The 27,440-nt window shown below is 34.5% G+C and overlaps 1 protein-coding gene across 1 annotated transcript; it reads left to right on the top strand.

The window, feature by feature from the left end:
- Window positions 1-884: 884 nt before the first annotated feature.
- Window positions 885-22,978, top strand: LOC113500966. Its single transcript, XM_026881924.1, has 5 exons — window positions 885-1,159; window positions 10,825-10,933; window positions 20,786-20,965; window positions 21,435-21,571; window positions 22,271-22,978. The coding sequence occupies exons 2-5, from the start codon at window positions 10,825-10,827 to the stop codon at window positions 22,514-22,516; spliced, it is 672 nt and encodes a 223-aa protein (XP_026737725.1). The 5' UTR covers window positions 885-1,159; the 3' UTR covers window positions 22,517-22,978.
- The last annotated feature ends 4,462 nt before the right edge of the window (window positions 22,979-27,440 follow it).

Here is a 27,440-nt window from a genome sequence, read left to right as displayed (position 1 = left end):
AATATGACTTAGTATCGCGAATTGAAATCGCGTTAAAAGATCTCGGACTCTCTCGCTTTGATAAATGAAACATGAATTTTTTGATAAAATATTAAAACTAGCGAATTAAATTAAAAAAATAAAACAAGTACCTTCCAGCAGGTCTTTCGTGTTAAGTTTCACTGAAACCATGTTCTTTGCTATAATTATGTCATATTAAACTCGTTGCCCGTCATTTTGCGATTTTACGACGTCGGAATGGCTTTATCAAAAGATTTTTGGAGAGACGAGCTTTTATATTTTCATTTAAGTGCGTTAATTTCATTTATGTGACGAAAAATTTTAATTTAATAATTTTGTACATTTACTGCGTCTTGCTCTGGGACTGACACTTAAACTAACCTGAAATATGAAAAAAATGGAAGTACCTACGTAAGATAAACCTTCAATTGAAGGCATGTTAGTAGTCTCGAGTCAGATCATCTTTGACACGTATAATATAGTATCGAATAAATATTTGGCTTCCACTTTTCCCAGTCTAACAGTTTAGTAGGTACTCAGTCATCCCACAGTACAGATGGAAGTCATGAGAAAGACCTTGTTCAGCTTCAAGATGTTGCAATAACGCATTAGGTATTACTCTAAAGTCTAAATTAGGCTCACTTACATGATTATGCTATCATTTTCGCGTAGCTTCGTGATACATCGACTTCTTTAATAAACCATAAATACAATTTACTGTTTGTCATATCACGTAAAGAACGATAAAGTATGTAGTCGTACTGCTTAATTCAATCTACCATCTAGATTGGTATAACAGCGGCTTGAATTTTAATTGGTATAAAATAAGTTTGTCAAATAAGCGTTGTCTTACCGTCAATAGTAGCGAACTTGAGAAAAGCTCCTCTATCTTCAGATTTGTTTAGGATGGTTGTCCAGAGGGTCCCAGGCTGTCGTGGTAAGTAGATAAAGAAGAAGATTGATAAGTTAGGTGTGAGGTCACCTCTACTTGGGCAGTCATGTGGCCGTACGTGTCGAGTCGTCCCCCCAGCGCGCGCGCACGCGGCGCATCCCCGCTACGGCGACTATAAAAGACATCGCCCAAACCTGCCGCGCGCTATTACAACAGTGACTCTGTGATTTTTCCCGCCGCGTTATTTATTTAAATCAACAAATAAAGGTAAGTGAACTTGGTTAAGGGATACCGAGGGATGATTTGGGAAATACATTTAAGGATTATTTAAGATTTAGGACCCGCGAAAAATAGAGCTTTTCGAGTTTTTTTGTGAGTTAATTAGCTATTTCTTCACACAATAATCGTTTCAATGCATCTTATTTTGATAATAGTCTTGCATAAGCGAGAGCTTAAAGTTAATTTGAAGTCGCGCCCCGCGGTTATCGTGTTGACGAGCGATGTTGCGTTAGTTCATTCATGCGATGATTGCTCTCGTCAAATCTGACAAGAAAATTACTTAGCCCGTCAGCGGCAGTGTCCTTAGAATCTGTACGCAAAGTGTTAGCCGCGGCTTACAGGCGACGAGCACCGTATGTATGTCAAGCCGCAGTTGCAACACAGCATGGTGCTGAGAATATGTCTGAGAGCCCTTTTCTAAGAAGTTTCATCATTTGCTAGACTTAACACGTTGATGGTAACGCCTTATCGCTTACTGTGCCATGTACTCAACTTCACACTAAAACCTAACTTTACTGGTTGCTAAGGCAAAAACTCCAAACAGTTTGACAAATTAACCACTTGACAAAATTAATGTAAGAATCAAACTAGTGTTTCAAAATAACGAAGGTCAACGCGGCTGAAAGATGTGGTGGACTTTCAAATATTTATAACATGTGACACTAAAATATTTGAGTGAAGTAAGATTGGCTTGGTGTCAATGGAACCTGTTCTCGATTTGAGTATTAACATTAAGGACTGATAAAAGTTGCTCACTTGACATGTGTTGTCTGCGTAACAGACTTAAAACGATTCTTGAGTTATATCTTTTTATTACAAAATATTTTCTGCAATCGACGAGAATTTAAATATATAAAATGTTATTTAAAAGTTTTCGCTCCAGCTTTCGGTGTATAATGAAAAAAGTAGAATGTATTTTTAATTTATTTATTGTTAAAAGGAGACCAATTAACTCCATCGTAAAAACAAGATTAAGTAAAACACATAACGAACTTGTTTTTTAACATAACCTAGAATTAATCACAATTTTTTAAGTCGTTCATTTCGATGTAGCTTTTGAGATCAATCCAAAGCCAGTGTTATATTACATATTATATAAAAAACTATATTTTGACATTTACAAAGTAAGTATTTAGATCACTATGTTTGTCTTATGTTAATTTAAAACATTTGTTTCGTAATGAATAAATTTATCATAACAAAGTATTATTATGAATCTGGGTTTGTTGAATGACGGTGTTAAATGTATTGTGAAGTTGAAAGCCTACGTTTGCCATCTTTGTATTACCGTCACATAACTTGCGGATATTTCCTTTAACTACATTTTAATGTTATAACGTTTATGTTAAAACGAAAACCTGACACTGCGTTTATTTGCAATAACTATAAACATTTATTAGATGCGTTTATCATAATCGCTTTACAATTACTTTATTATCATAATTAATTGTTACCAGCAATAAAATCTTCAAGTACATAAATTTTAATAAAATTATACACATTAAAGAAAAAAAAAAGAAAAACAATGGATTCGAAAACAAACGTACAAACAAGACTAATTACATCCATGTTAACCTTAGATGACACAATGAGAAGAAGTAAAGAACAATGCTATCCCGAGGTTATCTCTAACTTATTTCCTTTGCGAACTTAACCGCGACGAACTTCGCAGAACTCAGTTTAACCGCAAACTTTAACTGAACACTTTGATACAAACTTGACGTGACTTCGTGACTTGGTTTTTTGTGGTTATTAAAATCTAACAGCTGTATTAAGCTGAGACGGATCTAGAGCAAATAATTGCTTGTTTTTTTGCTCGTTTTGTTGTTGAATCATCTCTTTTAAATATAGAAGCGATCCGCAAACTTTTACGTCATTTATAAACTCGTTGCTTTTTATATAGCTTCTTTAAAAAGTCGTTAGTTTATTTTAACATTTTACGACTACATTTTTTGTTAGGTAGTGCTTTTAGATACAGAGTTTAATATTTTTTTAAAGATTCCGTTAAAATATTAGTGATGCGTACACTGAGGAGATACAAGGGACTCTGAAGTTTGTATTGGGACAAATATTAATTAACAATCTGATTAAAGTATTATTTTCCTCGAATGTCTAAGGTTTTCAAAACTATCTTATTTCAAATTTATTCTTGTTCGTTTGAAAAAACGGTTCTTTTTGCAATACAATTGTAACCTACTTCACATTTCTTTTCTTGTAATAAGTGTCGTATTAATACCATTACACCTGTATAATAGTAGATAATTAGTTGATACGTCAGTGAGCTAATGATGTGAACATGTTTTTGTTGCCCATTTGATTGTGCTTTAGATGAAGATACTATATTTAAGCAATCACTGAACTATGGTTTTAACAAAAAGTATAGGTGTCATTATACTGTGTGATATTTAAGACTGATTAGGCTTGTATTTTCATTATATATAGTAAAATGCCATTAGATACTAAAATTGGTAAAAGGAAAGTATTTATTCAAAGTTTAATTAACTAAAAGAGTAGAAAATGAATTCGAATTTTTGGCATTGTCCTTTTTTTTCATTTTTAGCATCGAAACTTATAAAACTTATTGTACTTGGGTTTTCAGTGAACGTTACCGAAGTAAAAATGTAGAAGTACTAATTTTATTTCAATTTTTTTTGTTTTTTTGCTATCGTGAACGTATTCTAAATTATGTTTCTGCTCAGTATCAATAGAACTGACCAAGAAACCTACATTCCAAACTGAATCCAAATGTGGATTAATTGCGAAGTCACCATAAAATGATATGTGAGATTATTTGAACAATTTACAAACGACTAACACAATTTTAGTAGAGTATTTTATATCGTTATGAAGTTTTAAGGTAATTTGGACTTGAAGAAAACTTTATAACTGTCTAAATGAAGATTTTTATATAGGTACTTTAAATTTAACTTATTTTTATAATGAAAGAGAATATATTATAATTTGACATCTGTGTATACACTCGAAGGATTTCTTTAGATCGATACTGCTTAATCCGTATCCTAATGCTACAGACGATTCTCATATACGGAGAAGTGTTTATAGACGCTATTGATCATAGAACGTTTAATAAACTTCTAGTTAATTATGAATACTTTGATGACGAATAAAATCTCGAAAGATTTCGACACAAACGTTTTAGAATGTTCATGGACTTGACATTTGAATAAAAACAGTTAACATCACTAGACTTACGAGTTCACGTTTTTCATTAATATGCAGTTTCAATTAACTCTAACATCCGTTTACACAATATTTTAATAACGGCTACCCGTTAAAGGCCTGTTAATTAAAAATAACTACGTAGAGTTTTGAAAAGGTTCGAAAGGGAATCTAAGAACATTAAAGTTAACACAATCAATAACTCTTAATGTGCAATAGCGTAAAAAGGTTATCCCACGATTGCGAGGGTAATGCTCGAACAATGTATCGGATTCTGTGTCCCACAATTAAGTTTCGCAGTCACTCGATCACGTTAAACGAAGGACGTGTTGAGAAACTCTCGGTGAATTAGTTTGACAGTTCGATATTATCGCGACGAATCGGATAACGATGCCTCTATCTATTATTACCTGTCGTAATTTAAAATCGGATGCCCATAAACCATTTCGAAAGGTATGTGGACCCTCGGCAACTTAAAATTGACGTCGAAGCGCTAGGACAAATGCCAGCGGGTTGCGCAACGGTTCAAGGCTACAACTCCGGTGTTTTATACTCGAAACGAGAATCTGCCTTATGAATATTCACGACGGTCATTAAGATACTTTTAAACTGGGAAATTGCATAGAGCAGGAACCGCACTAAGCTTAATTAAGCGAGACGCAGACGGTACCGATTGCGGGAATCTCAATGATAGTATTTCCTTATTTGTTGTATTAATACAAATATCCTCATGAATGTATTTGTGTATGACAAAGTTTTGTTGAAATAGCGCGTTGATGTCTTTTATACTGCGGTCACTTGTTGTTTACGCGTAATAGACGCTGCGAGCTGGCTAATGAATATAAATTTCGCAAGTGATTATAATCAATCACCTAATGTATTGCGGAGGCTTTCCTCATCGATAAAAGCCTTAGATTTGTCACCATCGCCGCACTTACACAAATGCTTGTGTGGACGATTTTTATGTGAGGTCAATTCATCTGTAGGGGCATTTTTATTGCTTGTTGCGTTATTACTTATCTATGTAATATTGTAACATGTTAATATAAGACTATTAAACTTGAATTTGGTTGGATATAAAGCTAAGTGCGGTTGTTTCGTTGGGGGTCAGACGGTCACGTTGTGTTTCACAACAGATGCACATACACATGTGCTTTATTATCGGAATGTTTATGTCAGTAGTGACAAGGTCACTGCCCCCAGATAACAAATGTTATTCAGTTTCAAGGCCGACCATATTAGCGCATGAAAGTTCACTGTAATGTTGTGGTTAGTCATTGTACGTTTGTCGCGATGTCATTTGTTTTCAAGATTATTATTCATTTTATTCTATCAGCGTACCTAAGTGTATGTAATTGATTTTATTTTCTTGGAAAATTGCTCATACAACCTGCCAATAATTGCAGGATCTTATATAATTTTCTCCGTACATTTGATTACATATTTTAAGAAGTTTTATATTTCTATTTTGTTATCATTGCCGTTATTATGTTAAAGAGATCGTTTAATAGTTTAAACTACTTAAACAAAAAGTGTGTAGTGGAGTGATTTGCAAATTTCAAATAGACAAACGTAGTAGCAATATCAAAATACACGCTGAGTTATTCAAATTTTACAGAATTCCCAGGCAAGCCAATATTTCATGAATATAATGTAAATAACACTCGTTTCTTCTCATATAAAGCAGAAACACTTCCAGAGGCAAATATTTGCATAAGCCAATTACCAATAAATATCATGTTGGTATCCAATTGATATTAATCTTAAAGTATTTAAGCTATTTCGATAGTTTAGTAGCCCATTAGGCATGCTTAACACGATAATATCGTCTGTCGAAATTCCTCAAGTAATTAACGACCCCTCTGTATTTTGTTAATTATTATAGCAATCTGTATGCTGATTTTGAAATTTAAATTTATCATCATCAATGAAGGAGTCCTCTCTAATTGTAAACTATGTGTCTACGCATTAAAAATACGTAAATTATCTTAATTTTTTATAATATTTATGTAATCACTCGTTAGTATACGCTTTTGGCGTGTCTTAGGTATCTCTACGTCACTTGGAAGGATCCTGGCTATATTTATTATTATGTTTTTGCTACGAAGCTAACAATATCGCTATATTAATTGTTTGTGTAAGGAGTTCTAACATCTGCTTTGTAATTCGTCCTTAGGACACACCCACAGTAATTAGGCGGTACAAAGTAACGACCACAAGGCATTTCATATTAACATATTAATTTGAAAACAATTGTTGAATGGGGTAGAGGCGGTATAAATAGACTTAAGCATGGAGAGAATATTTATATCTAAAAGTAGTAAATATTTTAGTTGAAGACAAATTACAATTTATGAAATAACAATTAAGTGGTAAGGAATGTCATCTTATCAGAAGCTTATAGTACAGCTTAATTGCGTAAATGCATATAAAAATAAATGTAGCTAAAACAAAAACCTTGATTTGCTAAACATCTTCTGTAATATCTAGCGACCCTGTATAATTATCTACTTCGCCCACTGCACTGTACTCGTATTACAATAAAATGAGCTCACAGCGCAGGTGGAGAACAATCAACTAACATCCGGTTCCGGTGCATTATTGTAGGAGTTCGATTCTGATAAATATCTGCAACATAAACTTAAATGGGATCTAAGAAAAATATAATATCTTTGTAGGGTAAGCGCAACATAGGAAATTTGAAAATTGACAATTTTGTACGTGGATGACAGTTAAGTTGTTCCTCCCGAAATAGGTCAAAAAATACTGCCTGTAACACGTAACTGACCACACACATTCAAAACGCATCCCACAAACGCTCATTGCTTGTCTAAGTCTCTCGTAAGAGTCGTAAGTAATATGCGGTTGATATGCAGAACGCTCGCTGTTTTACCAATGAAACTACAACCAGACATTACGTAGACAGCATAAGGCTATAAAAAATTTCACTCGGCAAATGACGAATTAAGCTGCGTATTAACTTCGGACATCGCGACTTGAATAAGTACTGATTGGCGACATAAACACAGATAAATTAAGCTTTCGTTTTGGCGCATCACTGGTTTTGAAAGAAGCATTAACTGTTCGGCTCCATACATATTAAACGAGACCGTAATAAACCCATCTATTGAATTCGATTTGTCTTTAGCTTTGCATATACAAATACCAAATACATACATATTTAAGTACACATTCAATACACGCAAATGGCAGTGTTTACACAATAACATTAAATGTCTCACAGAACTAATAACTGACTCCTAAAACCTTTAGCTTATTTACATGTACCTGAGGTTAATACTGATTTATGACCAAACCTTAATATATTTAAACAATCTGTGCCCCACTGATGCCCTAAGACAAGACGCATCTTCAGCTTGTGCATGTTGCGATTTCCATACGGCTGTCATTAAACAAATGAATGCGACGTGAATAGGTACACGCGAATAATGGTCTCAGTGAGTGGAGGGCATCAGTGTTTGGCAAGGCGCTAGACTGGCTGCACGAAGCTGCAGGATCGTGACCGAAACTGACGGACGACCGGCCTCGGGCCGTTGCAAAACCTCGCGCAGAAACATTGTGGCTGCGAGTCTCGCACTAAATTCGCGATTGGGACACAGATTCGCGAATAATACCATTCAACTGTTGTATACAACATGCATTGTTTGACGATCGTACTCGAACACCTTCGGGGCTTTGTGAGCTCTCCATTCATGCTATTATTGTTTGTAATAATGGCATTATACACGAGTCTCCGCCGATAAATGTGTGTTGCTTAACTGAGGTCAGGTCTCTGATATTTATCTAGTATCACTTTAGTCGTTTATTTAGCTGTAATGATATGCTATTAGATACAATTTACAAACCTTGCTCTGTCTCAAAGAGAAATAAAGAATAAATTGCCTATTTGTCAAAGCATTAACGTAAGCTCATTATGGTAACGTAGAGCTGAGGAGAATACGAAAATTGACGTCCCAAAACATAAAGAAACTTGTAATAATAATTTATTGTCGCAATAGTATTGAATAGGGCTTAATTTAAAATGCATTTAAATTACTTTAAGGATAGTTATTATAATTGCGCATCTTCAAAATGCAGAACGACGGTATCCATTTTAATAACAGGAAGTCAATTAAAACAAAACCCTGAGAACACATGACGATCCTTACCTTAAAGCGATCGTGATGACGTGGTTTATAGGTTATTGATGAGATCGCAATGCCTGCTTATGGGTATCGAGACAATAGTGTCAAGGTCACCTTACATCGGTATCTCATATCGTCCCCTCGTGTACACTCTGCCTGACAACCGGTGTTTCCGTGTAAACAACACGTTTACACGATCGATTCTTAATTAGTATTTGCATAGTATTTACTTCTCTGAATCAAGATGACGACTTATCTTTTTATAACTTATTCGCATTACATAACACGCTTACGAAGGATTAGTTTATAATTAATTTACGCTTCGAGCAAAAAGTTTTAGAGATCAGAAATTCAGAACACGTGGTACACTTAAACGGTTATTAGGTCGAAGTGATTTGAGTCAGGCCACAGTGCCCGCAGCGGTACGACGCGCCGGCGTCAGCCCCGTCAAGCAGACATGGTCAGACATACCTGCCAGACGACATACTTGACTTACGTAACAAGAAAACAACAGCGATTGACCAATGTGACAACGCCTAACAATTGTCCGTATTTTCGGTTACGGTGGCGGTGACATCATACTGTTTGCTTGGTCGATAGCACAGGCTAGGCACGTATTGACACGACACACAAACAGCCTGCAAGGATACCTGACTTCACTTTGTTTCGAGCAGGTTACTGAACGGTATATAAGGTTGTATCGGAAAAGGTTGTATTGCTTAATACACACGCAACGCGGTCCAGTGCCCCGGTCACTCACTGTCACAGTCTTGAATGCAAGTTGCAGTTTGGGAGGCAAGTTCTTATGTAAGAATGCCTTGTTTTTTTTCTGAAACAAGTTCAAGCAAGATCGTTGAAAAACACGTTTGCTTTTTTATTATTACCAAATTAAGTATCAGTCATATTCTTTATGAATTCCAGATTTAGTCTATCCAAAAAATATATCTACTTACTATGTAAAGATTTATTAAAGTCTAAGCAGTCTCGTCACGTATAGTTACGACATAATTGGTGTTGAATGTTGATATTAAAACACGTAATTAAGTCGAGAGGATTCGAAGGTCTCATGAAATTAATCTATTTTATATTGATGTTGAGTATTCGACATTTCAAGTTCACAAATACCATTTTCAGTCACGATTTAGATGAACAACTATAAAATTAGTTATGAAATATTTTCCGTCGGTCTTTATCTGAGATTTTTTTAATGAAAGAGATGGGTTTTAATAGACTTTACGCGACATGATACATTTAAAACTTAATGTTCGGTCTTTTAATTCTTTTTTTTGTAAATACCTCCCGTAGCACACGTACGGCAAGAATGCATGTTAATTATTTATTAATTTCTATATGGTATTCAATCAAACTCATTTATGCAAGAGGGCTTTCTTTAAGCAATGTGAACCGGTGTGTATGACATACATATGCAGCATTTGTGAACGATTACGTTTCTCGCGATTAAGTACTCGATGCATTTTCGTCACAATCAGATTTACGGGCCGGCGTAATTATGTGAATAGGCCTTTGTTCACATTGACGCCTTTTTATAATATATTTACGAAACTTTATACGTGAATGAGTTAATTTATTATAGATTTCATAAAAATATAAGAAAAAATGATGTGTTATGAACAAGTTTCAAAATTACAGTTACAAAAATCAAGAGACCCATAAATCCATTGTAGTACTAAATTATTCATAGCTCACATTCTGGTTATAAAGGCATTGTAAAATTAATTCTAACTAGGCTCTAAATGTTGTATTAGCATTTTACATTATAAATCTACGCATCAATGACGTGTCATTGATGTCTAAAACCTGTCACCTAGGAAGTCAGGCATCTTAGTCGTAAAACACATTTGCCTATTATATATGCTTAGATAACATTCGCATTCAAAATATTATTATGGTAAATACCTAGTCATGAATAAAAAAACTAGTTTCCAGCTTTTGAAACATTATTATGACTCTTGAAGATAGAGTTACATTCTTTTGTGCGATTCTACTAATGATAAAGATCCTACTACTACTACTGTACTATCGAAACTCTGAAGAGTCTTAAGATTTTCAATTAGAAAGCAATTCTGATAATTATTTCCTCTCACCTTGAATGAATTTCTCGAATTTATGCTTTCGGTGAAGCAGTTACAACGCTTACACGCGGCCTGCAAAGATTTTCCAATATTTATAAGAGATGAGATTAGCTCGTGTATTAAACGCACTAATAATACATTAGACCTGTGTACTGATCATGAAAAAGAAATGCTGTATTTAATCGTTTGTAATTATTCAGAACAATATGTATAACTTTATGTTTGTTTGTTACAGATGCAGGCGTGGTTGTTGGTGGCGTGCGCGGCTGCGCTTGCGACGCTTGCCGTTGCTCAGAAGCCCGGTCGTTTCCTCTCACTACCTAACCCCCAGAAATGCGCTAGCAGTAAGTACTTCCTGTATGTTGTATAACAAATCGGAAACTTGATATTGTTTATTGGGGTCAAATACAAAAAGTAACACAGTCACGTAAATTGTACATAATAACGAACTTATGAGATTTTCATAATATAAAGCTATCTGTCTAAAACTAGACAAAAACCAGTATTTTTCAGTTCTTGATTATCTCAATTTATTTTAGCGTATTGTGGTCTACTACTTTACAGAGGTATATTTTCGTTAGCACAGTTCAATTTTTAATATATTATATTTTGTGCAATAAAACCTTTTTCGTAGTACTTAATTTGATGCAAGTAATTTGTTACTAGTTCAAGACTATACTTCTAATGAAATGTATGAGCAATTTAATTCTTCGCTCATTATACAAATACTTGAAGTTAATTCAGTGCAATTGAAGTAGGCTGAAGAAGGCTGTCAACGTTTACGCTTGCGACATTACCCGTAAATGGTAACAATAAATAAACAAGTCTAATTACTCATCGCGAATGAATTGGTTCTGTTATAAATAGCAGCAAGTTCATCTGTGTCAATGTTGTTTCAAGGCAGATTACGTGTCCAATTTATCTATTAAATTGAAGTTGCATCTTGTGGGTCTGAGTAATAGAAGCATGCGTGTAATTTACAGCTGTAACAAACGTGCGTTTTATACTGATCTACACGATTGAATATTGGATATGGTTTTTCTGCTTTTGCGTCTATTTTTGAATAGGACTGTATTTTTATCTTCCCAATATTTAGATAAACGATTCTTGCATCGAGGACTTGAGTCCTTGTGTACAGAAAAGACAAGTAGTGCAGAAAAATCTTGCTCAAGATAATTCTATTGATCTATCAAAAAATGCAAAGGTCCCAAGTTTGGAATCAAATAACCGTTATATTCAAAAATTATAATTAGATGTCGAGCAAGAAAAACATCATAACACAAAAACATTTATTTTGATGAAGCTAAAACCTTGAAGTGTCGATATTAAATTGACGCTGTCATAATAAAAGAATAATGATAGCAAATAAATCTGAATTAAAAATTAATAAGATCTCATCCGTATTGTCAGAGTGATGTACCAGGAACTCATAACATCCTTGAACTTATTTGCCTTAGCAACGTCAAGCGATTACGCAAACTGGATTTTAATGATATTAATAATGGCTTACCGAGTTATATGTCGTGCAAAATATGCCTAATAGTCATAAAATATATGGAGCCTAATGAGACCCATCAAAATTTGATTGCTCCTATAATGCTTATTTCCAAAAAAAATACGAAGTTCGCTAATTCAGTTTTTTTTTGTATTTACCCATCGAAATTATTTCCAAGTTATGAAAAACTATGATGATCTTAACCCAATGGAAGTTTCATGAATGCACCATGCGTAACAATTATATCCAGTAATCTAGGATAATTGCTAATTATGACGACTTGCCTCCACATTGCGGCATCGGCCAAGCTTTATCTGGGTCGAACGACGGGACGTCTCGTACTCATAAAGTGGAATGAAATATGAAACGAATAAATTACAAAGTACTATCCGAGTAACCACGCCGTATAAACTGTGTAATTTATCATTACAACGAATTCCTCAGATTCTTCACGTAATTATCTGTAGAAAAGTAAAAGCTTTAGGTTATTGACCTGGCAAGGTCGCGGCCGCGCTGGAGGACGCGGGGAGACATCCCCCCACTAACAACCCCTCCCTCTCCCCTTCCGACGTCCGTCCGTACTCGAGTATGAAGTACGGTCTCGTAATTGGGAAAAGCACTTTTCCGTTTCCTCGTCAAGATCTTTTTTGTTTTTAAGTTGGTTTAATGTACACCAAGTTATTTTGATACCGCCGCTGGCTTTGTTTGTTCTAGAAGTGATAGCTTTGCCAGTCTTTGGAGTTTTTCTTTTTGATTGTTTGTTGGTTTGAATTTATGACTTCTTATTTATTTGATCAGATTTCATTTTCATCACAGCTGGTTCTCGAGAATCTTTCTGCTAGATTGGAACTTCCTAAAGGATTGCCAGATTTCAATGGATCCTTTAAGAGTTTACTATTACTGTAATTAAAGAGCCTGTAGATCATATTCATACAGCCAACAATTAAAAGCTAAGCAGTTTTAATTCGCCATGAGAATCGTAATCCAGTGCTCAAATACGATTTACAAAACATTATGTACAGATATTCTAAGATCTAAATAAATTCACGAGTCCTAGGTAGACATATAAATGAAAAAAAAAAACTATTTCTTTTATTGTTCTGGTTTATTTTCGCAATCTATTTTTAACAATGACTCAACATAAGTGTCTCTCATCAATTTACATATAAATTGAAGTAGGTATACGCAACCAAACGCCAATATAAAAAGTTGCTGTCTTAAAAAAATAGTTATTACTGTACTATTCCGTAATACAACTGGTTTAGTTTTTTTTGTATTTTGTAATAACTTTATGGGCATAAACTAGATTTTTTCTTTTTTTATTTGGCGCCGTGTGAAGAGGTTTCAGTTGTTATATTGATGCCAATAATAGTTTTTACTTATTCCTTTTATTTTTAATTAAATAATTTTGAATTAAGAAATTAACTAAGGGTTATTGAAGGTTTTAGAGCTTAAGAGATTACTGAGTGACCATTATAGTTGACTTTTAAGAAAGTGAACCTAATTAACGTAAAGTAGCAAGCGACTGTCACAGTTTCTAAAGCCTTCACAGTATGACAGGAGTAAGAAGATAGAGTATATTAATTTATACCATGTTTTTTCCAAAATTTGAATATTTTTTATATAAATAGAGTAACTAAGTATCCCATCATTGTTTAGTCTTGCTTACAATGCAGTTATCATAGTAACATCTTAATATTATCGTGGAAAGTGGGCGAGCCTTAATTTATTTGTATGACTTTTAATGTGGTTATTCAACAATTTATGTAATACGTCATTAAAATTTATTGTGCTGTAATCATAGTTGTTATGCCCTTAGTCAAAACGAGAGACTTGTTCATTTTTGGACATAGTTTTCTTTAATAATTCTAGTAAAACTCATTCGGCGACGGTCGGATTTGTGAATTTGAATCTATAGCGCCACCCAAACGCATAAAATACTTTAATAATCATAATATCCATTCAGCCGTTTAGGAGGATTAATATATAACATCAAATTGTATTGCATTTCAGTCCTTCACGAATAACTGATTTTAATTACACTGATTTATCGGGATACTAGTTTCGGACCACACCGGAATGATAATAAATAGTTATGAATTAGCCTCACGTAATTTATTACTAAAATAGTACTAATAATATCACAAATTTACCAAGACTATCAAAATATAAATTGTTAACTATTGTGGTCGGTCTCGTAATTTTCTTAGACGCTTTCGATTTGTTCTTTTATGTCTTTAATTTTCAAGTAATAAGTGATGTTTATACCACAATTCACAAACTTGTTAGAAAATAGATGTACGAACGATGAACGTTAGTAAATAGAAAACTATTTATTATCTCGCTTTTACTTTTATTCAACATCTAGTCTTGGTAAACGTTGGCATAAAGTTTGTGTTAACATAAAAGTGATTATTAGAAAGCAAAATTAATCATTTTTCGAGGAAATACGTTTTCGCAGTCGTGGATTTCAAAATCGACTTCAGCAAGCGATTATCACACTCGATATTCAGCATCTTGTATGTTAAAAAATGATTACTTCTAGCCAAACGTAGGGAATGCTGCCAAAATATAGCAAGATGCTACATTAGAATTTACCTGTAACCTTTACGTCTAGCCTAAAAAATAAAACGCGAATAAAAACAAACGAAAAACAACAAGAAACATTTACCAAATCAAATATAGCTATGAAATAAATTAATATGTATCCGTAAGTGGCCATACCAAGACTAAGATTCTCTATTATGCGATTGTTTACTTTACGTAGGTACCTAAACAAATGGAGTATAGGTGGTTATAATATCATTTTGACCTAAATCTGTGCACATCAAAAAATCCTCATAGTCTGTGATATAAATCGACTATACCGAGAGACCGTTGAAATAAATATGACCTTTAAACATCCGACTGCCGATCTGAATAATTTATCATTGGGACATTTATTACGCGGATTATCGATACTTTAAATAGTTTACGAGCTCAGGTATTCTGCTCTATTTGTGCTTGAACTTGACAAGTTTATTGTTCTTATAATTTATGTAATTTTAAAGGTTTCCTACCGAAATAGGATTGGGTGAACCGGTTGTTACCTAAACGACTAGTTTTGGCGCTTTAGATCTTTTAATTCTGCAAAAAATATTACTTTTTTATTTTATGATAGTTGATTTGTAGCAATGATAAATTATCTTATTTTACGAGCAACTTGATTCTGCCGATTTGCAACTTAGTTCATAAGTTGAATATTTGAATAAATATTAAGTCTCTCAGCCCAAGAAAAATATCCTCCTATTATGTCCCAATGCTTACAAATGATATTTCTATCCACTCATAATGCGGTTCCAATTAAGTTACCAAAGCTTACACAACTGAATATTGTATCATAATAACAAACATCAGTATTCTTTAAGCCAACAAGTACAAAATAAAGAAATAAATATCATATGTTCACAATTTACGGTCACTATAAGTACTCGTGTAATGAGTATGGACGCGACTAGCCGAGTATGTATTTGTAAACATGTATATGTTGTTCATTATTTATCTTCTACTTTAGCAATAACACCTTGACAGCGCTAGACATCTTTACTATTCAGCTTCTGTACTTTTAATGGGACATCGTTAAGTTGGAATTAATTATTTTATCATAAGTTACAAGATGATTTTAGCTCACGGCCGACGCTGGAGGATATTTATTCTTATTTCGATGCTACGTTCTATTTAGAGGCGTTTGGAGCTGACTTTGGATTTTACTAACATATCCGCCAAAATACCTACCTGTTATCGACACCTCGAAACTAGCCTGGCTAAATCGTTTTTTTAAGATTTTTCACATTGTACCCAGCTTTTATATTTATATAATATCTGTTTATACCCATAGAAAAGTAAACGTGAAATCTGAAAACTTTACAAGACTACACATAGACTTAATGTAATTTAACAGTAAGCCCTATTTCGATACCCAAAAAATGTACACATTAAACTCAATTCGAACGGGTAATCAGAGGAGGATTCATAACGTGCTATATAAAAAAACATAATAAGCTCTTAGAGGTCACCATTTTGCTGCTTTTAATACAAGCAAAAATGAGCGATGCGACGCATTATACACGTGGGTGAAAACGTATCGAGCGTTGGGAAGAGGGGTGAAGGTGTCCAAACCATTCTAGCCCTTATGCTAATGGTCTTTCGGGCGAATATTATGTGGACAGAGGTCATGTTGTTCCTTTTTCGTCCCTTGTTGGTGCAATGGGAATGGGAGCTGTTGCAATGCAGCTGGCAGATACATGCGCCGACCCATACCCTCATCTCAGTACAAGGACATTGCCGTGGCCACTCATTATTTGAGGTAAAGCGGTATGAAACTTACAACGAGTTAAGTACCTCATTTACAATTATTAAAATGTCCTATACGTAGTTTAAATAATTCTAAGCCGACATGACACTATAAAAAATATTATAGATATATTAGACATCCTGAATCGTCGTTGACTTTTTAAATAATCTTGAATTTTAAGATCTGCCATATACCATAAGTTTCATCGGCACCTTAAGCATTGGGCGATCACTACTGGACGTAGACCAAAAGTTATCTCTATTAATAGTATTAATACACCTTACAACCTTCTTGTAAACCCCTGAAGTACATATTTTGTTTAAGCTTCTTAAGTCATTCCTACGATTTCTTGACGGCAAAATCAATACGAACAGACAGATCACTTTACCTTTGACTCTGTAGGTCATAAATAACGGCAATCAAAGACATTTAGACGTAACCGCTTGCATCATTAATTGTACACATATATACTAAAATTCTATGTTTGTAAGCAAGTTGAATTCATGAGTTTACAATGTACCGGGTCATGGGCACGGGTCACGGATATTATCAGATATAACAGCCAGCTTCTCGGATAATAATGGATATTTCATTAAATACAATTATTTTGTTGCCTTCGAGTTAAACTCTTGTGCAACATTACCGAAAGACTTGTTAGAAGTGCACAAGCCTAAACGAACAAAAGGTTTTCAATTCTAAACGGCCTCAAAGTGGTCGAAACAAATAGTTTATGTATCTATTATATGATTTTTTTCCGGGAAAAGCCGGGAAAGTAATGTTCACCAACTATAGAAGAGTTAGTATTGTTTCTGCCCTACACTTAAAACATTTCGTTAAAGACCAGCCTTATGCATTCTTCAGATTCGTCCACCTACCGCGTAAGGTTCGTAGTTAAGTTAAATTATTTCTTAATAAATCCTTTCAAATTATATTCATTCATATTAATTTATAACTTGTACTTTTAATGTTAGCTAGTTATGTCGAAAGTTTAATGTTTTAATAGAGTTTGCTGTTTGCAATAAACCCACGAAGTAGATCCCAAATTTGTAGATTTATTAATTGTACTTAATCAACTAAATGTTAATAAAATTAGTCAAGAGAAGATCTTAGTTGTAATGGTATTTTAATGTTGAAATACAAAAAAAAGCTTAACCCTTTATTAAAATAGTATCCTATAAGTCAATCGCGCATAAAGACAGTAAGTGTTTAGTACTAGTTTGAAGGTGCCTGAATAGGGCCTACTTGAAATGAAAGCATTCTAAAATTATTTTGCGAGTTGTTTACTATTCAGCATGTTTGTAGAGTCGCGCAAATTACGAGCAATTTCTTTTGTTTTCCGTCAGCTGCCTTATTCATACTTTTCTTGTCAAATCAAAAGATTTTCTTGTCGAGAAAGTTGCAAAAATGTTCAATTCAAATCATTGTAGCAAGAGAAATAGAAATAGTCAGAGTCTTTATAAAATATTAATTCAAATGTGAATATTTAATATTCACATTTCATAAAGATAAAAGATCATTTATGAATAAATTTTATCAATAATTCGATTTGCGTTCATAAATTAAAATTAACGAACAGAATAATTAATTGTATACGTTTAGCGAATTAAAGTTATTGCAAAAGCTTCCCATTTGATCGGATGTCCATGTACAAGTAGTAATATAAACAAAACTTCGTTTAGCAATACAGCCTTCAACTCAGTAGCGTACGTTTCAACATTACAATCCAATATAATATTTCATCTGAAACTTAAACTATTACCTTTTAAAAGGCAACCCACTTTACTTAACCAAGAATAAGCTCTTGTCTTTATGAGTACATAATATCTTTACAGCTGTGTTTATTGAGCCCAGATTGATGTGAAATATTCGTGAATAACGAATTGCCTTTTATAACTGTTATAAATGTTAAGTGCAGTTTATTTAAATGCGCTTGATCGATGCTTCTAAAGGCTTAAAGGTTTGGCTCTCTTTTGAAATTGGCGTAAGAATTCTTACGTAAAATGAAAACTCCTTACGTAGGTAACGCGAGGCCATTTTCATTGACTAGAATATAGGGCATAGATTTGAATAACAGTGCTAAGTGCATACAACCTAAAGCACCTTTTTGCGTATCTGTGTATTCCTGGAGTTCTTGAAATCTAAAAACAAAAATAATATGACGCAATATTGACTGGTTTTCTGCGGCCAGTGTGTGAGGTTTAAATACTGCAGAAAACCAATATTTACTTGGCCCAACATTTGTTACGACTCTAATGTTTGTACAAATTTGTTTCCGTTCAAGTAACTGGACCCTGGAGATGAAACGGTGGAGTAATATCTTTTTTTATTACTTCATGTGCACACAAATATGAAACCACTCGTATGATGAAAAATATACCTACTTGCAGAGAGGAGAGAAAGCTTTAGAGCTCAGTTTTTATTTAGTATCTAGTTGAGATATAATATTTATCGGTTTATTCTCAAAGCCAAAGTTAGCGTCAATTCTCTCTTCAAAGTAGCGCACTTTAATAATAAACTACTGAATGTACTCTATAACCTAACTGCGCAACATTAGAACTACTAAGAGCTAAAACCAAACAATAAAGTGAGCAAGATATTCGTGTGACATGCATCTCCGCCAGATTTCCATAAAACAATCGCACGTTTGTCAGTTCGTCAGCGAGGTCTAAGCGCATTCACTGCGCCGTCGTCGTGCGAACCTCCACATTCACATTGTAATATACTGCTAATAACTTTGCAATTGACTATAATTACTGCCTAAATAAGACTCGTGAATGAAATAGAACCTTCACGCTTTTATGAGAGAAGATTCGCTAATGTTCAAGCTTTCGTATTAAACAAATCGTAATTATGTATATACTTAAACTTAATTATCTATTCATAATTCACATACAAATATGACCTTATAGGTTTCTTATAAGACTATTCTTACATACTTATTTTCTCAATATATCAAAGCTATTATATTTGTTTCATAGATCTTCCAAAAAGGTTCTGCTTATCAAAGCACGTAATAGAATATCGTTATAAACATTTATATCGCCTTCAAGTATTCTAAAATCAATTGCAAACAGCTACCACGACTACAATAAAATGCTAAACAACCTATTTGGCATCAGATAACTAAACAAACATGCATAAATCAGGATTGTCAGCTTGACAATAGGCGCGAACTAGCCGCTTGGTTAAATATAAAAATCGCATCCGGTAGCGATCCTTGGCCCAGTTGGCGTCGCGCGTGACCGACGTATGCCGACCGGAGCTGCGCCGGCGCAGCGCCGAGCGCCGCTGTTGCGACATCGTCTGCCAAAATCCCGCACATACCTAATACCCTCCGTACTCAAGACAATGAAACAAATCTGTGTAGATAGGCTGTAAACATGATGATACAAAATGTTGTCTAAAATCATAAATTATGATTTCTTTAAACTTCGAAAATCTAAAAACAACTTCTCAATTCTAACTTCCACGAAAAACGGAATTGGTAATTTAATGACAGCTCAATAGTCTTTCTTAAGTGATAGTTTTATTCGGCACAAGCGTCAAACAAACCCGCGGTATGCAATTGCACACTGTTTGATCTAATGACGAAAGAATTGACACGGAAATGTACAGTTGTGTGTATCCACATGCGATGTGGGTCGCGAATGCTTTTAGATACGCTGCGTATGTATAATGATCTGTAAACACAGCGAAACGTTGCATGTTACATGAATAAATGTATATGCCACATCTATTGTTCATCTACGGTACTGAACCTTTAAACTGCCAGTCTAAAGTGATTTATTTATCAGCTAGTAAAACCAATAAATTACCCTTTCTTCATAAACATATTTCGTATTTTAATAAACGATCGCTTAAGTTCTTTTACTTCACAAAAACTGCTACCTGACCGTATTAATAGGAATTACATTTGTAAAGTGGAATAAATAAAACAAAAGTCCCACTCGACTCTATAAACCGATCTATATTTTATGGTAATATACCATTTTAATAAAAACTAATGATGTATTCGGAATGTGTAACATTTTCTTGTTTTATTGACATTTTCCGAATGGATCTTGAAATATGTTGTTTGCATTTTTATGCGGTGAGGAAAGACGCGTGGTCCGTTTACTTAACTTTATGTAATGGCGTCTTATATTGTGACACAGTCGTGATAATTTAACACAATTGCTAGCGAAGGCACTCAATGTCATGACCATGATACAGCCGTGTGATGTGTAGGTACATGACCTGTCTCGCCGAGGGTCGGTATTTGTCATCTGTTCACGACTCGCTAAATAGAAACAATATAGCGCTAAACACTGTGTAGTCAACCTTATTTATACTTGAATATAAACAAATTAACTTGTACTTTGTTCGTAGGACCCAAAGAGTTCTTCTACAGAGGTCATAACTACTTCTTCAGCGGTCACGTGCCCGCCCTCGCCAACAGGAAGGTCGACTGGCTAGACGGCCGTAACATCTGCCGCGAGTACTGCATGGACTTGGTATCCATGGAGACACAGGAAGAAAACAATCTGATCTTCAAACTCATCCAGCAAAGTGAGTATCAGTTCCTATTTGTGCTCGGTTCGGGCATTTTCTTAAAAGTCAAGGTAAAGGAAAAGGCTAATCAAAGGCTAGACTCATCAGTTATATATTAATAAGAAGAAGTAGTATTGTGAAATTTTCTCAACATTCGTCAACGTAAATGAAGGCGCCATACGATACTCGTAATTGGAAACCTTCACATTTCACCAAGATCGTTAGATAAGAATTTTATAAATATTGTAATGGGCATTGAATCTCTTAGCACATCAGGTGTTTGTCTGACCCTGTGATGGCCGTCTTAATGACAATGACCTCATGAAATTTTACAGAAATGTTATTATTTACTTAAATCAACAAGCCAGTCTTGGTCTACTAATTCGCTTGGAATTCTGTTTTTTTGGATCTTAGGTAGGAGTTATTTTTTTCATTTCACGACGAAATTAACTTGTTATTCTATTAATATAACTTCTATTAATTACAGATGATGTACCATACATTTGGACGTCGGGTCGCCTCTGTGACTTCAAGGGATGTGAAAACCGCAAAGACTTGGAACCCAAGAACGTGTTCGGTTGGTTCTGGTCCGCGAACCGTGACAAGCTGTCTCCTACCAACCAGGTCAGTCACAAACCGTATTTCTCCTTCCTACTTATCATACAGCGTATATAGTATAAAGCGATTGTATTTTTAATGGCAGTTGCGTGCAAGCTTATTGCACTTTCCCTAATCAGTAACAGGATAAAAATAAGAGAAATTAGATAAATTTGAGAAATGTCCACAAATTTTGTCGCTAAAATAGGTAGTGCCTATAATAACATCCAATTTGTCTTCAATTACGACCATTTTTCACAGAAGCTTTCTTTCTACATGTCGTTGTTGGAACTAATTCGTTTCCAAGGCAGCCTAAGGGAAATTCCCAATATTGTCACGTACTTACTGAATCATAACTTTCGAAGACACACCTGTGCGTACAATTGCTGCCTTGCGTTTTGTGAAAGTGTAGTCGTATTGTCGTAACGAAATTTTGAGCACTTAAGTTTCAATACTTAAGTTTAATATTCTTGTAAGCGTAGTTATACTGAGTAGTTTAGGTTTACATTGATTATTTCTTCGAAGGGTTACTAATAAAATCGATTTAAGGAAAATACCAAGTAGAACCAAAACGAAATAAATGCCACTTCTCGTATAGATAGTACATGTCTTGATCTCTGCAGGTGGTCTGATCATATTTTACTAAATATTTGAATCCACGTTGTCTCTTGATTTTTATCTTCACCGTTCCCTTAAAGTATTGTTTTAATCTGTTTCGTTTTCTAGATCCCCAACGGCTGGGGCTACAACCCATGGTCTCAGACTGGCCACAAGAAGCAACGCCAGCCTGACAACGCTGAGTTCGACATCAACGGTACTTCCGAGTCCTGCCTCAGCATCCTCAACAACGTGTACAACGACGGTATCGCGTGGCACGACGTCGCCTGTTACCACGAGAAGCCCATCGTCTGCGAGGACTCCGACGAGCTCCTCAACTACGTCGCCAGCACCAACCCCGGCCTCCGCCTGTGATAACACACCACCAAACTATACAGTCATTATACTCAAAAACATCTCCGTACTAAAAGCTCTTAATGCAAGACTTTTGCCGTTAACTGAGCGAGACGCTGCTACATCCAGAGAAGCGTGCTATCTCGCTTTCACGACAACAGTCTTGCTCTAAAAGTTCATGGTACAGGCCCAGTTCTAAACCTCGATGCTAACACAACTCGCTAACAGTTAGTAACAAAAACGAATTTAAGGTTTACTTAGATTAGGTCGGTTCTAACAGGCCACACCGCAGGTAGCACATCTACATCATATTTATTAAGCACCCGCACATGAGGACTTGCCATAACTCCCCGGCATCACTTCACACTGCCCGTCCGTCGTACAAATGTTGTACAGTACATTAATTTAAGACTTAAGTAAGTTTATTTTACCTAAGGGAATTTCTATTTGTACATAAAAATAAATAAATTAGAAAAAAATTAACCTGTTATTTTCTTTTCGTCAAAAGACAAACTACTCACTACATTAGGCTATAGGTACTTACACCAAATTAAAAAAGATTAATTTTTGGGTATATTTTTGTCTAAATACTCTAGTTTTGTTCTAGTTTACAGCCAAGGCATATAAACAACTGTGATGAATGTGAGACAGGCGACAAGACTACAAGAGATCTACTTACTTTCAATAAAGTTCAACAACAACTTACATATTACGAAATACTTATATTTACGAAAGTGTGTCGAATTAATAAGGATTACGTAACTTGGAGCCCTCTTTATTACTCCTGAGAAATTAATGATATTTCCACCATATTTGAAATGTAATCATCAATCAATGAAATAACTTTACCACCATTTACCGGTTAAGTTTTATGGCCTAAAAGTGAAGACACTCCAGCCATATTGCATTAGAGCCAATCCGTCATAAGCATCTGACAAATTAGTAATCTGACGGTGACAATAGAGAACTGATTTATGCCCGGTTCCTATAAGTCAAAAACGAATCGTTTCTGTTACGAATAGTTAAAATTTCAACCAGGCGTAACACGAAACCATTCCTATAAAACACTACTCGTTACCCAAATAACCGACATCTGGTTACTAACGGATAAGAGGGCGTTAGTAAGCACAAAGTATGGAAATGTGTTGGAATGTGTTCCTATAAATATTTTCTACCGTCACTGAACTGTCAAAACAACGTCTCGTTACCGTTTTTTTTACTGGTCAAATTCGGTCAGTTAACAATCGTGAACATTTTCTTTTGGTTGAAATTGTGTTTATCGTGATGTCTGTAATAATGTCGAGCTCTGAAAGTGATAGAGAAATCATGGCTTTGTTATCAGACGAAGATACGGATCAAGAAGTGGGATTAAGAATTTATAAACAAAGTGAAATAAAACAGCAACTCACTTCAATTTAGTTTTTCATATATTAATGAATACTTTTATACATATGTATTACTTATAACATAACAGAAAATATTACTTCCTCTTCAGTTCAACCATCCGTCTCCTTTTCGTTTTTAAAATTAACCAAGTTTTCCCGCCGGCAAGTACTAGCTTCTCGCCACGCTAAGTGTTGTCCAACCAAAAAAATGGCGGGCGTGCGGCAGCAGGATATCGATAACCGAATAGATTAAACATAAAAGTTATTTTATTAAAAAAAAACGTATTTAAAAATCAAAGTTTTAATACCTATTATTATTTGAAATAAAATTATAGAAATATATTTTAAAAAAATCATGACAAAAGGGTTGATTATTTTTCCGTGCTTGATAACCAAATCCATTTTATTTCAGTTACTGTTTGAATTTGTGTCTATGTCCCTAGAAATAAAACTAGACGGTGCGCGTACAAACAAGGAGCTATAAAATTAATTAATAACAATTTTATTTTAAAAACGCGGACGGACACAGAAGACGGGAAGACAGATGTCAATGTCATGCGATACGGGGTTCGCATTGTATTGTCACGCGTTTTGTTTACCCCTTGCATACGTAACATCAAACTTGCTATACTAAGAATGTAAACTTATTTTAAGCTTAGATGTCAAGGTAAATCAAATTATTATTGTAATGGTACGGTAATTTGTTCTAATACTTATTTAAAATATGAAAACGTATGATTTTTTTTGCATGACTGATGTACAATGTTTTCTCGTAACTAAACGTAAAGAGGAACGAGAGGGACATTAGCGAACGAGTCGTAGGCGGGTTAGCTACGGATGCTCGTTGCAGGTAGGGCGTTGTGGAACGCTAGTTTTGCATTGGTAATGGTAACTAGATTACGGATGGTTACATTGGCCCAATGACGGCTCGTAAGTTATAGGAACCGGGCATAAATAAATCTTAGGTAGATAAATAAAATATGTTAGATATTTATTTTCTCATTTTCAAAATCAATACAAAATACGAAGTTCAAAAAGCTCACAAAGATGGTGAAACATCGCATTATACACTTGGAAGTACGTAGAACGATTTATAGCAAGGCATAATAAGTATAAGGTAAATTATTTTGTCTTAGGCAAATAAATACTATAAACGAGACATCATATCGAAAACTTCCTCTACTTTTACGTATTTACAATATTACTAATTTGCCAGGGTTAATGAATTCTATGAATCTTTTAGGGATGACAATATTTTACAGAAAATATTCCTTCGAGGGCTAGTACTGCCATCTGACGGAGATAGCTTGAACCATTGCGTAGAAACAAATGAGTGTACCTATCAAAGATGGCGCCTGTATCTCATTAGGACTGAATACGCATCATAGTAATATCTAGATAGGTTGGCTCAGAGATGCCTGAGATGAGAACTTAATGAATATGATTTGTGATAAACGACTGAGCTACGGAAGGAATGACCTAAGAGAGAGATGTTTTATAATAAGGTTTGTTATTACTCCGTCCGTAGTACTTTAAAGATGTGGGATTGACAAATCTTAAAGGTATCAAGACAGTTCTATATTATTAGATTAGCACCCATGCTTCCTGTAATTAAGGTTTTTCAGCGAAGTTTCTCCTACCTAGTTTCTCGGAAATCGTGCTATCGCTTCGAAAAAATACCATTAAAATCTGTCAAGCGGTTAAGCTGTGAAGATAAACAGACACTGACAATATTTTTAAAGTTAAATTTCATAGTGTGTTTTAAAGGCGCCTTGACTGACGAATATGGCCATGGACTGGAGGTGCGAGGAGTCACTTAGGGAATTTGGCAACCAAGAATTAAAATGGTATTTCCTTTATTGGTTTTTTTACAACAAATGTGCAGAAAATTTTAAAGGACACAATCACATAACTTAAGAACAATATGGAACAGAAGTACTGCTTATTTCTTAAAAAAAAACCGGCAAACATAAGGAGAATTTAAAGAAACAGTGCGTTATTGACAAACGAGAAAAGAAACGCTTAAATACAAATACAAATCCACTTTATTGCACATCAAAAGAAAACATTTGATACAAAAATTGTCTTAAATGTCTTGTTAAAAATATATAGGCAGCAAACGGAAGCCAGTATAACTTGGGCCCTTTAATTGAATTCTATCTAATCTCATGAATCCGAGAAACTTTTACTAACATGCCCCAACTACGCGTAATACCTTCGTATTGCGTTAAGTCGTGTTGAAATTAATGTTGCTTGCGTATCTCTGCCCTACACTCACCGGAGTAGGCGTGAAGATCACGATACAGTCTCTTTGCGCTAACTGAGTGAATTTATTTCACCGTTTACCACTTGTAGAATGGATTACGGTGCGAAATTGTGAAGACGAGAATTTAATTGATGTAATACAAGAATACAACGGACTAATGTAGTTAATTAGATGTTACTTATAATATTGTAAATTTCGTTTATACATTACTAGCTGACCCAGCAAACGTTGTTTTGCCGATTTTTTTTTCTAGTTGTATGTATTTTTAATGCAAAATTATAAAAAAATGAAAACAAACAATTTTGTCCAAAACATAAAATATTTTTTTTTTAGTGTGAGCTACCCTTATCACTTAGGGCTATGAAAAATAGATGTTGTTCTATTCTACCTACCCAATACGTATACAAAATTTTATGAAAATCGGTCGAACCGTTTCGGAGGAGTACAGTAACTAACATCGTGACACGGGAATTTTATATATTAGATTAGGCACAGTACCTATAACATAATAATATGTCATAGGCACTGTACGATTAGATCGTTTATTTGTGATAGTGTTTGATGCGAACAGTCGAAGATAGATAGAAAGTGTCAAATTTTTGAGGCCTTTGTCCAGCAGTGGACTAATATGGGCTGATGATGATGATGTGTTATGTGTCAAAACGACCATTAAATTGCTATTATAGCGAAATGCCTAATTAAAAATTTGATTTGAAACAATAACAAATAAAAACTTAAATCGGAAAAAATACGAAGTTTTCATAAAGTTTTGTAGAAAATCTGATTCAATTCGCGTTCTCTCAGTCGTTAAAGTTGCCATTATTAAAAAATATGTTTAACACGTTGACACATAACATGCATTTATTACAGCAGATACCTACATACCTATATTACATATTATAGAGAGCCGCATTGACCACCCTCCGCCACTCCGCCCTCGCCGATAACAATATTGGTTCGTCAGCAAATTTATAACTGCACCACACCAAGCTACGTGAAACTTAGTCACGTGGAAAAGGTATAATATAAAACCGAAAGAGCTTGTGGAAAAAACGAAAACAATATGCATACCTATAACACTGTAATGCAATACGAAATAATAAAAGTACGAACTGCTTTTTGGCTATCTGTTTGGACTTTGGACGGATGTTCTCAAAAACGACTTGACCGATTTTGATAAAATGCAATTTATCGGAAGGAGGAAAAGGTGAGAAAAGTAGTTTGACACACTTAGCGTAGCTTTTTAAATCTCATACAATGATTTATTCAAATACAACATGAGAATCATTTTCTT

Source organism: Trichoplusia ni, chromosome 15 (genome assembly GCF_003590095.1).
Source record: "Trichoplusia ni isolate ovarian cell line Hi5 chromosome 15, tn1, whole genome shotgun sequence".
Taxonomy (NCBI): Eukaryota; Metazoa; Arthropoda; class Insecta; order Lepidoptera; family Noctuidae; genus Trichoplusia; species Trichoplusia ni.
This window is presented reverse-complemented; position numbering and strand designations above follow the sequence as displayed.